Genomic DNA, 12,268 nt, shown 5'->3' on the forward strand with positions numbered 1-12,268 from the left:
AGTCTTTCACTTAAACAACGGACCACTAAATGCTGACGATGAATCACACAATGTACTGTTAACATATTTGAGACTGTTTTACTCAAGTATGAAAGGACTCCGCAGTGGCTACTGTAGAGAAAAGCTCATGTTGAATAATAAATCAATAAATGAATTTCAAACACAACAAAAGTTCTTCCATAATATCACGCTTAGAATTTGCACAAACAATATTGTCTTCTTCCTATGATTTTTCGCCTCGTGACTCCTCCTCGTAAACATAGTTGACTTCCGAAAGAAATAAATTACTCATAACGATGGATAGATGGAGCTCTTTTCACCATATTGTGAAGTATAAAAGCCATGGTAATTCTGAGCTTGATATTATAGAAGAACTTAGAAGAAGATAGATATCTCTACACATGTGTTGGTAATCAATTTATAAATTGGTTGGGGAAGTTCATATTACCAACAAATCACACTTAAACATTTACACGTTTTAATAATTTTCGCCCCCTTCCTGTTGTTTTCATCTCCCAAAATTGGTTACGTTTATTTTCGACCCCATGGATCTGAAAATCGCCCCCAGGGGGCAAATTCGTCCACTTCGGGAAACACTGCTTCCAATTGTTATTTTAAGGTGTTTAAACAAAATTTTTGAAAAAAAAAATTTGAATGGCTTTTTAAAAATCTATTCTACTTTCGCAATCTGCCCTGATCATATCATGTTCATGATTTTCATTAGATGCATTTTTTTATTTCAAATGTACCTCTAGAATTTAACTTTCACATATTAATACAGTGCTGATTATTTTGCTCTTAATGCTTTAATACCTCAAATCGCATAAATAAAGTCCTATCTGAAAATGTTTCTGGAATGTCATCTGGAGTTCCTGTGACAGTATTTAGTTGAATAATAGTCAAACCTAACAATTCTATAAAAAAAAATTCACTGTTATATTGAAACGATCACACGATAGTACAGTAAATGAAAGCGAATCCAATCAGCTTTGTATCAACTCTCTTATAATAGAACAAAAATAAACATCCGATTCGAAAACTAAATCGTGAACGCTGTGAAATGGATAACATTCATCAAATATGGCCATAAACATGGTTATACAAGGGATTGCATCAAGTAGGAATCAGTCAAATCAATCGCCAGAAAGCGGCACAACAAGCAGCGGTGGTTTACGACATGCTAATAAATCACAGTTAACGCACACGTATCATCAACGGTGTGGAGTGTGGATAATCTCATTTGCTAATATGTTGCTCTTTTTCTGTGTATCACCTAATCAGGATCACCCCAAGTATGCCTTCAACTATGGAGTAGCAGACCACAGCACTGGCGACGTCAAATCCCAACACGAAACACGAGACGGTGATGTTGTTAAAGGTACGTTAAACTAAAGACTACTGCACGCTTTACTGCAGCAATGATTATCTGCGTTAAAAAAGAATTAGGCAAGTACACCGTCCTTAACTTATTTGTTTATTTCAACGTCCGACAAAACGGTATACAAAACTGCTCCAGTTCCATAGTTCACACGGCTCCGTCTTTTTTTGTCCAACAATAGAGGGTAATCTTCTTTATGGCGCACCTGTAAGTGCGGCATTCGCGCGCGCAAAAACTTGCAACTTACTTCTCACACCGCCGACAACCACCGCGACGACTGCGCCCTGCTAATGCATGGCAATTTATTTCAATTTATAACAAGATTAGATACCACACCGCCGTCGCACAATGGGATAAGGTACCGCGGGGCAAGTGGGAATGAAAAAAACGATAGTTCAAACAAATTGTTCAATAAAATTTTCAAATGTCAATATTTTTCAAATCGAACAACTCAATCACATTTTGGCAACATATTTGCTGGTGTGTGCATGAAACTGATCGAATAATTTGGAAATTGTGAAAACCTTGGAAGAAAGCTTTAGAGTGGGCCATTTGGCGCATTTACCTCGCTAAGCGGGGCAAGTGGGACACATCCAGTTTCATGCGTCAATCCACATCAGTAAGTCAACGATTACAATAATAGGATTGATAAGTCATAGATTTTTAATTTTAAGTACATATTTGATGTACAAAAGGGATCAACCATAAAATACGTAACGTTTTAGGAAGAAACCCTTTATTTAATAGTATGTCACCTCACATTTAATATTAACTGAAAATTCCTCAATAAAAGCTTAAAGAGGAATTAAACATGTTCAAAATATATCATTCATAAGTTGTTAATTTAAATGTAGCACATAAACAATCAATAATTGACGAAATTATAAATATGTTTTGTTATTATTTATATGCATGGCAGAAAACCACCTTATGGGATGGAATTATTTTCCATCACTGCTTAATTTGGTAGAAATAACAAAAAAAAATTAAATAACATAGAAAAGTAATCGTTCATATGATGCATTTCAAATTTCAGCTGTGTGTTTGTTCAATTTTGAAGTCGTATTGCAAAAATAAAAAAATAATGAAAAAATAAAGAATAATAACACTTTTCTTCTCCCTCTTATGCAATTACGTAATTTGAATGTGATCTTTTTTGATAAAAATCATTTGTTTGAATGTTTTAGTGCTAATGTCTAGCAAAATGTATGAAACGTGTACGAAAAGTTTTGATTCTGGTTTTTGTTTTGATAGGTCCCACTTACCCCAGGTACAAAGATATTTTGGGGTTAGGTAGACCATCGAAAATTTCATATAAAATGAAAACAAAATACTGGTTTATCGTTAGCAGCTTGTAATAATACTAAAAATTATAGCTTACTGATAGAAATTCGATTTAAAACACATATATTTTTTGCGAGTCAATGCTAGCCGTGAAACGTGTTACAATTTGTCATGCAAGTTGAAAATGGCGCTGAACTGACAACTGTTACATGAATCACATGGTAATAAAAATAACAATATGTTTAGTACTAAATACATTCCTTGTCATTGTATCTTCAACTTTCTAGAAGAATACCCCCATGAAAAACTTTTCCTAGTTGAGCTATGACGAAACGCCCCACTTACCCCGGTTTTACTCTAAAAGTGGCGCCAAAACAGGCAACTGCGTTTTCAGTTCTGCGACCCGGATCGTTTTCGGATTTCTACTCCCGTATAGTACCCGAACGGGGAATTCGTTTTATGCTGTTGGACAAATGTTGCCTATGCTGTGGGCAAACGATAAAACGGAACACAGCTAATCCTTGAAAAAGGCACAATACATGTGTCCGAAACGTCGGATGTAAGCAAAAATCCGTTTTTGAGTTTTATTTAAGACTGAAAGCCATAACCTCAAACATATCAACATATGTTTCATATGGATTCCAGTCAACTCGAAAATAGGATTGAGAATCGCTTTATGGGGTATTTGAAACGTAACAGGGACATGATCAGAAACAAAATTAGCATGAGTAATTAGTTGGCTACAAAGGTGAATAGAGTCGATTAAGACCAAATCAATCGTAGATGGATTTCTAGAAGAAGAAAATCATGTAGGGCAATCAGAATATTGAATTGAGAAATATCCTGAGGAGCACTCATCCAATAAAATTCTGCCATTGGAATTACTTTGTGATTTATTCCATGACCGATGTTTGGCATTAAAGTCACCAATGACAAAAAAAAAATGCCCTATTGCGAGCCAAATTAACTTGCTTCCCAAAACATTAAAATGACAGGTAGGCAGCTATGAAAGTATGATAATAAATCTTCGAGCTGAAAGTATATTTACCAAGCTGTGTTTCAACAGAAACATAAAAAGTTTCAAAAACTTTAGTGTCAAATGAGGAAAACAGTTGATGTTTTATACGCATATGAATGATGATTGCTACCCCCACCCCACATGCCCCATCAAGTCGATCATTACGAGAAACAAAAAAGTTAGGGTATTTTCTTAGTTAGGATCCAGGTTATAAATAGGTTTCAGTAATAACTGATATATTAGCTGTAAGAAAATTAGACAGCTCGTCCGCTTTACCATTCAAAGAACGAGCATTCCAATTTAAAATATTTAAGTTATTATTCATTGGATTCATTAGAAAAAAGTAATCCAATAACAATTTAATTAGTAATTTAAACACCAACTTGGACTGCTTCAGTCATATTGGTGGGTTTGAACATTGCATCAATCATTAGATTCAATTGTTCAGTTAGAAAATTAAAATCAGAGGCAGACATATCACTTGAAGTGGATACATTATCTGATGATTTACCGTTAGAATTTTCAGTAGACGAAGAGGTGGAGTAGAAGTTTCCTTTGGCGGTAGGGTTTTTTCCATTTTATTTGAAACAATTAGAACGGGTACTCGTAGTATGAAAAGGGGAGGAGTTAAAATTACCTGCTATGATATTGGTAAAGGATTTTCCTTGGGTAGATACATTCGAAATTAAGAGATTCGAACGGCTACCCGACGGATTAAAATTAGTTTATGAATGAGATGACTATAATCTTCCTGATTGATATGATTCTTAATCAAGCAATCGTTAACTTAAAATGAGCAATGCTCGAAACTCTACCAGGCAAATTTCGAAAACGACCGTTATCGTAACGGGCATTATCGTTCATCTGCCTGGCACGAGCCTCAACGACTCGCCTACGCGAAGGGCAAGCCCAAAAATTTGACTTATGGTTGCCCCCGCAATTCGCGCATATGAACTTGTCGGTATCTTCCATCACAGGACAGACGTCCTTAGCGTGAGAAGAACCTCCGCAAATCATGCATTTAGCATCCATGCGCCATGACCCCACTTTTGGCACCGACGGCACTGAGTGGGGTTCTGGTAATTTCCTCCAGGTTTCTCTTATTGTTCCCATGTCACACGAACATCGAACATAAATCTAGCTTTTTCTTAAGCTTTAATATTATTTAGATCTTTTTGTTAAAGTGAACTTAAGAAACCTTGATTTCCCTAATGGAGTTCAAGATCTCCTGCCTAAATCCCCAAAATTCGGAATAACTGACCACGATAGGCGACACTCACTTGAAACAAAGAGCCTGGGCTAGAGGCTGCTTCGATTTGGTGTTCGGAAAATTTGTCTAGAAAATCGAACTGATTGTTCACTTCGATGCAATTATCAACATTATTCATTTCACCCTTGGAAAAAAGCGCGCATTCCGGAGAAACGTCCTCCCTTCCATTCTTGCCACGTTTGGTAACTTTTTTGGAAGGAAGTTGTGAATTCAGAGATTCACCCTTGCTATTGTTTGTAGTTGCAACCATGTTTAGTGAATCAACGAAAGAAGACGTGACCTTCTTAGAGGTTTTTTCCCAAGACGGTGTCCAAGAAGGATTACCACCGCTAGCTTTCACTAACGGGTCCAACGAAAAATCCGTACCGTTCTTTTTTATTTTAGCACTGAAAAGTACTGCTTTTGTAGCACTGAGAAGTACTGATTTATTGCTTAAGGTAGTTTTAAAAAACTGCCACGAGCAGAGAGAATTCGTGTACGCACAGCACGAAGATACGATGCGCACTCTTATAGAAGAACCTTCTTAACATTTTCTAGGAAAACACCGAAGCACCAAAACGCCATCTGAGACATCTAGGGGGTTTTCGTCGCCTTTTTTCTGAAATGGTCCCATTGTGCGTCGCAACTCCGTGTTCGCTCTTCTCATATAATCACTATTCACACTCGTCTTGTAGTGGGCTCGCTTGGCTCGGTGAATCTACACATGATTGTGTAGATTGTGCTACCGTCAATCTACACATGATTGTGTCTTGGACACCGCCGCCGTTGGTAGCGTAAGTTAGGTACCGTCTGAGAAGATAAGTAAATGAAGCGGATGAGAGTCACCTAACAAGCGATTGTTTCGCTTTGGCGCCCTTGGGTGGGTGGATAGGGGTGCGTTGTGTTTGTCATTTTTGCAGTGGTGTGGTTTAAGACCTGCAATGAAGCAGAGGTGACTGCAACTACACGTAGCGGTGTAATTTGCATGTAATGTTGGATTTTGTGGCCTCTGCTGGCCACGGATAGAAAGATATTATCTTTGCTGTATGCATTGAGCGTCACCACAGGTGGTATAATGAATGGAAAAATGCAACTAATAAAAACTCAGTGTTTTAATTGGACGTGCTTCAATAACAAATATAGTTTAAGTTGAAATGAAACAATATTACATCATCGTCCTGTATGTCTTCGAGTAGTGGTTCCCAGATTTTTCATAGTTGCGGCCTGAAAATCTGTTTGGAGATCAAATGCTTGTTCTAACATATAGTTATTACATTTGTTTTGAATGCCCTCAATGTTATTTTTTGGTTTATGTGGGAACAATAATAAGTTGAGTTTTAGAAGCATTAGCATCTTCCATTTTTGCAAGTATGAAGAAAATATATCCAAACTTTTTTGACACACAGGTTTCGTCTTTTGACAGAGAGGCCTGTGTCATCCGCAAACAAAGTTTTTTGACGTCCCTGAGGTGGTAACTCACATAAGTCAGATGTGAAAATATTGTACAATATTGGTCAAAAATGCTACCTTGAAGAACACCTGGTCTTGCAGGAAGTCTTTCAGACTTGGAGTTCTGATTATTAACCTGCAGTCCAGGGTTTGCTGCAGCCTCTGTTGGGATTCTTCAATGGTTCTGCAGTCTCCAGAAAATTTTGTCTCTAACAATTTCCAAAATCAAAGTATAGGTTCATGAAATTAAAGGATCTTAATATTATGCACGAAAAAATTAAGAAGAAGGTGCTCGTCAAAGATCTTGTTAGCAATTTGTTAAAATATACGACGCAGCATAAGATTAATAAGCTGAAAGTGCATAATCCATATGTATGTCCGATCTTATATTCAGAATAGTACTCTTTAAATATAATAGTATGCAAGAAGCAGTGATGCATTTTGAACTGAACGCGAGCCAAAAATGAACGGAGCGCGTTCAAATTTTGAACGAGAACGCAGTAAACATTGAACTCTCGAGCCAGAGTCAGTCGTTGCTCTTGAACGGCCCGTTCAGAATGCTATTCATTACAACGGTAATCAAAGCATGGGTTTAGGTTTATACCGTTTTGTCTCCAATTCCGAACAGACTCATATTCCGAACACTCGGTTTTTGTATGGCGGTTTGGTTGAAATGTTTCGCTGAAATATGTCATCAACTAATCAGGAAATAGTAGTCAATTGCAATTCAATTTTAACGTCTACCAATCTGTTTTAAACCTCAGTAGTAGTGATGATTCTCTAGTTCGAGACCAGTAGAACTAGCTCAGACGAAATTATTTGCGAAGTTATTCATTTGAATACGATTTATTTGTGCTGTTCGGAATTTGAATCAAGTTGTTCGGAATATGAGACAGAATGAACACAGTGTTCGGCATTTGAAACAAAATGTTGTTCCATACTTTTACGTAAAAACAATACTAAACTAGTTTAACCTAACCATTTTATCAACAAACCCAATAGCTAACAGTTAGACTTTGTGAAGAAATTCAAATATTCACAAATACCAGCTAATTTATGCCTATCAGATGCATTTGAAATCACGGTTGGCCTTAAGTGTTCGGAATATGAGTCAAAACGGTACCTGGAAAATATTTCTTAAATTGATGATGAGTTCCATTCAATTATAATAAACATAGCATTTCTAGCTTTGAGCACCTTCAAAACAACTTTGGCACGTTCAGATGCCGTGAAATCTGTCAAAACCATCTGCGTTCAATTTTCTGCTCTCTAGCGTTCAAATTTTTGAACTGTACAATGAGCAAGCCTACTTGATCACTCCGTTCAAATAATTGAACTGGAACGCGAACTGAACGTGTTCAAATGCATCACTGGCAAGAAGTCCTGCATGAACCATGCGGTTATGTTTTGGGATTTTTCATCCCTGAACATACTGATATAGAGCTGATGGACTGTAGTACCATTGAAATTACTATTATATGCAGTTTACTAATGTATCTACAAACATACAATCATTTTCAATACATTAAGGGTCCTATTTTATAAGTCGAGTCGATCAAAAACGACTCGACTGGAGTCACTGTCGACCAAAAATTTCGCTCGACTCAGCTCTGTCACTCGAGTTTATCGACAGTTGTCACTCTATGTGACTGGATTACAAACGAGTCACATGAATCCGCTCGATTTACAAAATAGACCCGTAAAAACAGGGAAGATACACAGAAGGTGGGAGGAGTCATAAAAATCTTAGTACTAATCTTTACATTTAAATTCAAGTTTCAAACATAATATGGCACATTGATTCTGATTGTCTAAAAATGAAATAATGTACTAGGTTATTGATTAAATTTGATATTTTTATCAGAAAATGCTGAACGATCAAGTTTTTCGAAAAACGTTCTGAGGCAGACACATACTAATATTTTTTTTACCAAATTCTCTGCAGCCAAACTTTTGGTACATTTTTTTCCTTATTTGGAATCAACCTTAAGGTTTGAAAGAAACTTATTAAGATTAGTGCAAATAAAGTTTCCAATCCCAGGAACATTTCACGGATAGTTCTAATAGAAAAGAATTTACCATCCATTTTCAACCAAAAACTATCGCACAATTTACTTTTCAAATCATTCTAATCAATGACCTAACTATATCACAAATTATATTTTTTTTGGATGTTGATTTGATATTTTTCGTAATCAAATAGTTGTTGATAGAATGTTTATCTTTTCGACGATATGTTTTTCCAAACAAAGATTTTAATTTCATACTCTCTATCATGACTGATCCCACCGCACATCTTCAAATTCATCGGGCTTAGAATTATCGTAAGACTCTAACCATTCCTCATGCATGATGTTTTTTTCTGAATTATCCGCACAGTATGGCCGTTTCAATATGATTTTACGAAAGCTAGCAGTGGTGCAAGGGTCCGTTAAATGCTTGGAACGGACGTGTGTCGAAAAATTGGATACTTTTCATGTTCCAGTATGTTCCGATCGAATGAGAATCTTCGTGCTACAGAACGGGCATGGTACCGAAGCTTTTAATCCTTCGCTGTCACTGGATGTAATGATGTTCATGCGTGACAAGTTCTGCAGCCAAGACATATTTCCTGCGCAGTACCTGTCAAATTGCGAAATAAGTAAATTAGATATTGACAACATCTAGAATAGAATATAAATACTTTTTTTCAAAAAAAAAAACACAATTGTTTTAAAAGACACGGACACCGTCTTCAGCCATTTAGCTGCACAGACTGTAACTTAACACTAGACAACGGACAAGCATGCTCCAGTGGCACAGCCGAGGAACATTCATGACGAAAAGTTTCAACGGCTGAAGCGGGAATCGAACCCACACCCCATGACACAAAGCGATTACTGCCTGGCGACACTAACCACTCGGCCACGAAGCTCACTTTTCTTGACTACCAGGGCTTGATATGAGGCACTTGAGGTGGATTGTTCAGCGCATCCGGACTTCTGAGCTTCGTCTTTTATCATTAATTTGCAAAATGTTGTTATGCCGTGTTCTTTTACAGCCATAGCAATAATTTTGAGCTTGCTGCTCTCTTCGCCAGAAAACTTAATGGTATTGATATTACCGTGCTAGTGCAGCTGCTGCATTTCTCGCCATTCTTGCTCAGTTTTTCCGGAGCATTCGGGAAATCTTCTGACATCGGTTTCAATTGCTTGGAAAGCATCATCATCTATTAAGGCTAAGCCTTCGTGGATATAGTTGATGTTTTGGAGCACCGTTTTGATTATGTGCGGCACGACGCCAACTTTTTTTGATTTCTTGTCAGAAATTTTCCATGTTGTTAATTTTTGGGATCGTCTTTAGAACTTGTGAGAGATAATAGGGTAACGGTCGTATTTTGGACCTCCTAAGGAAGTGATTTTAGTTTTTTGTCCCAATTAATTAATTGCACAGCATAACCAAGTCAAAGAACATGCCAAAATGTAGAGAAAAACTTCCTTTACAAGACAAAAATGCCCATACGGTCATGTAAGGTCCAGAAAACGTCGAAAATAATTGAATTGTGAAGCACTGTTTTTCATTATTTTGGACACACCAATACATTTTGGACCCTCAAAGTATATATTTTGGACCCCCGGCATTTTTTTATCGTTTAGCGACAAAGTCCACGACACTGGTTGTATAATATGCTTACCCATAGTCTAATCAATCGATTGACAATGGAAAACCGAAGAAATTCTACGCCTTTGGTTCAGAAATTTGAAAAAAGTTTTTGTTTACATTTGAAAAATTTCTGACGGCTTCAATTTCTGTGTGTAACGTGTTGTAACCTTGGTTGTAACGGTCGCATAGATGAACCGATTAAATTAAATTAATTTCAGATAAAATAAACACATTTTCTATGTACAAACGGTTGATGCAAGTGCGGAATAGTCCTATCTTTCCAAACGGCATGCGAATTAAGTTGGTCTTTCGATTTAAACAGGGAAATTTGCCGGAAAATGGCCCAGGGGGTCCAAAATATATAGGGGTCCAAAATATATTGGTTACCCTAACACGAAGCACAACACAACATGGATGATTTTATTTACTAGTTGTACTGTCAAATTTTATCGATTTTTCCGAGACGTCAATCGTTGAGTGATTTTATGGCTGCGTAACACATTTTTTGAGTTATTTCAGATTTTCTCAGAATATGCAGATTATTCAAATTTTGCTACAAAATTTCATGCTGAGAATGAAATAAATGTTTAAAAATCTTCTTACTATAGTAAAAAATGTAAACAACCATTGCTAGCTCAGGAAGTTAGTTGAAATTATGTATTTTGCGAATCAAATTTAATCGTAATTGATTAGAGTCGCTTCCCTAGTTTCAGATTTTGTTTATACGCACTCCTGATCTGCCGTTATACGCATAATTGTCCCATGTTCCAAAATATGCTATCGAGAAAAACGCGTTTAAAGATTTTAACACATTTAGGCCTCGCTTTGACTAGGTGTGTGATAAATTAAACATAAATCTTTACAACAGTATACAGAATAGCGGTTTCATTAGAGTCAAGAGTTTGCATAATGGGAAAAAAGTAAATTTAGCTGTTATGCCTAGAAATACGGGGTTTTTGGTGAATTTATACGCAACACAGTCCCATTGATAGTGATGACCATCTATGTGCTAAGCATTGCTGTAGATGACCGTTCTTACGTATAGATTGTACTGAATGTAGAGGACGTATATCCTCAAGACTATGTTATAGCACCTAATGAAGGCTCAAGTGACATGTGCCGAACGGAGCCACGTGTGGGGAAGTGCAGAAATGCGATTTTATAGTTTGAGATGGAATGTTTTCTATATGTGTGATAATGAGAAAATGTATGAGCTAGTGAAAGAAAAAGTGGATGAGTAAGTAAGATAGTTCATAAGAAGTAATAAACTCCTATATCGACACTCCCAGCTGAAGGCTTGATAAAAACTCATCCGAGAATTCAAGGTTATTCTGCGGAATAAAAATTTAACTCAAAATTCAATACACAAATCTTCACACGATTTGACATTTAACATTTCTTTGGACTTGGTTTGCAACATTATGATATTTGATACGTTGCAAATTAAGTTTTAAAACCGTCAACATATTTACCTCTTGCACCGAAGAACCAGTTATCAGGAATAACCCAGTATGTGGTCAGGTCATCCAAACCCTCTTGAACTATTCTTCTTTTGACCTAATTTGCAAATTCATGAAGTTTGATGTGTCGCAAGATAAGTCTCAGAACCGCCATTATAATGGAAGCTTCCTCAGGAGAACAGCGTATCTAAGACAACCTGGCATGTCATCAAACCATCCAAAAACGTTTGAATTACCCTTTGAATTCTTTAGCCTTGATTTGGGAATTTTTTCCCTTCTTTCTGGCGTTGCGTCCCAACTGGAACAAAAACTGCTTCTCAGCTGTTCTTATGAGCACTTCCACAGTTATTAACTGAGGGCTTTCTTTGCCGATTGGCCATTTTTGCATGTGTATATCATTAGAGTTTTTGCTCCACACCGCTCATTCAATTCTAGAGCAAATTCTGTCTAGAGCAAATTCTGTCTAACTAATTACTGAGGCGTCCGATTTGAAAACGGTCTTTGGCAAAGTTGTAGCTGATTATTGTATCTCACAGAATCAACATAATTCTAATCCCCAAGACCACATGGGCAAACACTATGACAGATTGAATGAATTGCTTGCTTTTCCCATAGTAATTCCCATACAAACTTTAAAAGGCTTGTGCAGTCTCAGTTTTCATCCAAATGAGCTCAAATTTTGGGAGGACACACAGAATTTGCTCTAGAATCGAATGAGCGGTGTGGAGCAAAAACGATTTTTTGAACCACTCTAGTATATCATGTGGCAGGTACGAAGATACTCTATG

At 36.9% G+C, this 12,268-nt stretch overlaps 1 protein-coding gene across 1 annotated transcript in view; it reads left to right on the top strand.

Annotated features, from left to right (window-relative positions):
• The window catches only part of LOC5574268 (larval cuticle protein A2B), a 47,945-nt gene that overhangs the window by 11,822 nt on the left and 23,855 nt on the right, over positions 1-12,268 (top strand). The window contains exon 2 of the mRNA XM_021843265.1: positions 1,282-1,378. Within this exon, the coding sequence (XP_021698957.1) occupies positions 1,282-1,378 (97 nt within the window). The remainder of the gene's footprint in view (positions 1-1,281; positions 1,379-12,268) is intronic.

The sequence above is a fragment of the Aedes aegypti genome, chromosome 2 (genome assembly GCF_002204515.2).
Source record: "Aedes aegypti strain LVP_AGWG chromosome 2, AaegL5.0 Primary Assembly, whole genome shotgun sequence".
Taxonomy (NCBI): Eukaryota; Metazoa; Arthropoda; class Insecta; order Diptera; family Culicidae; genus Aedes; species Aedes aegypti.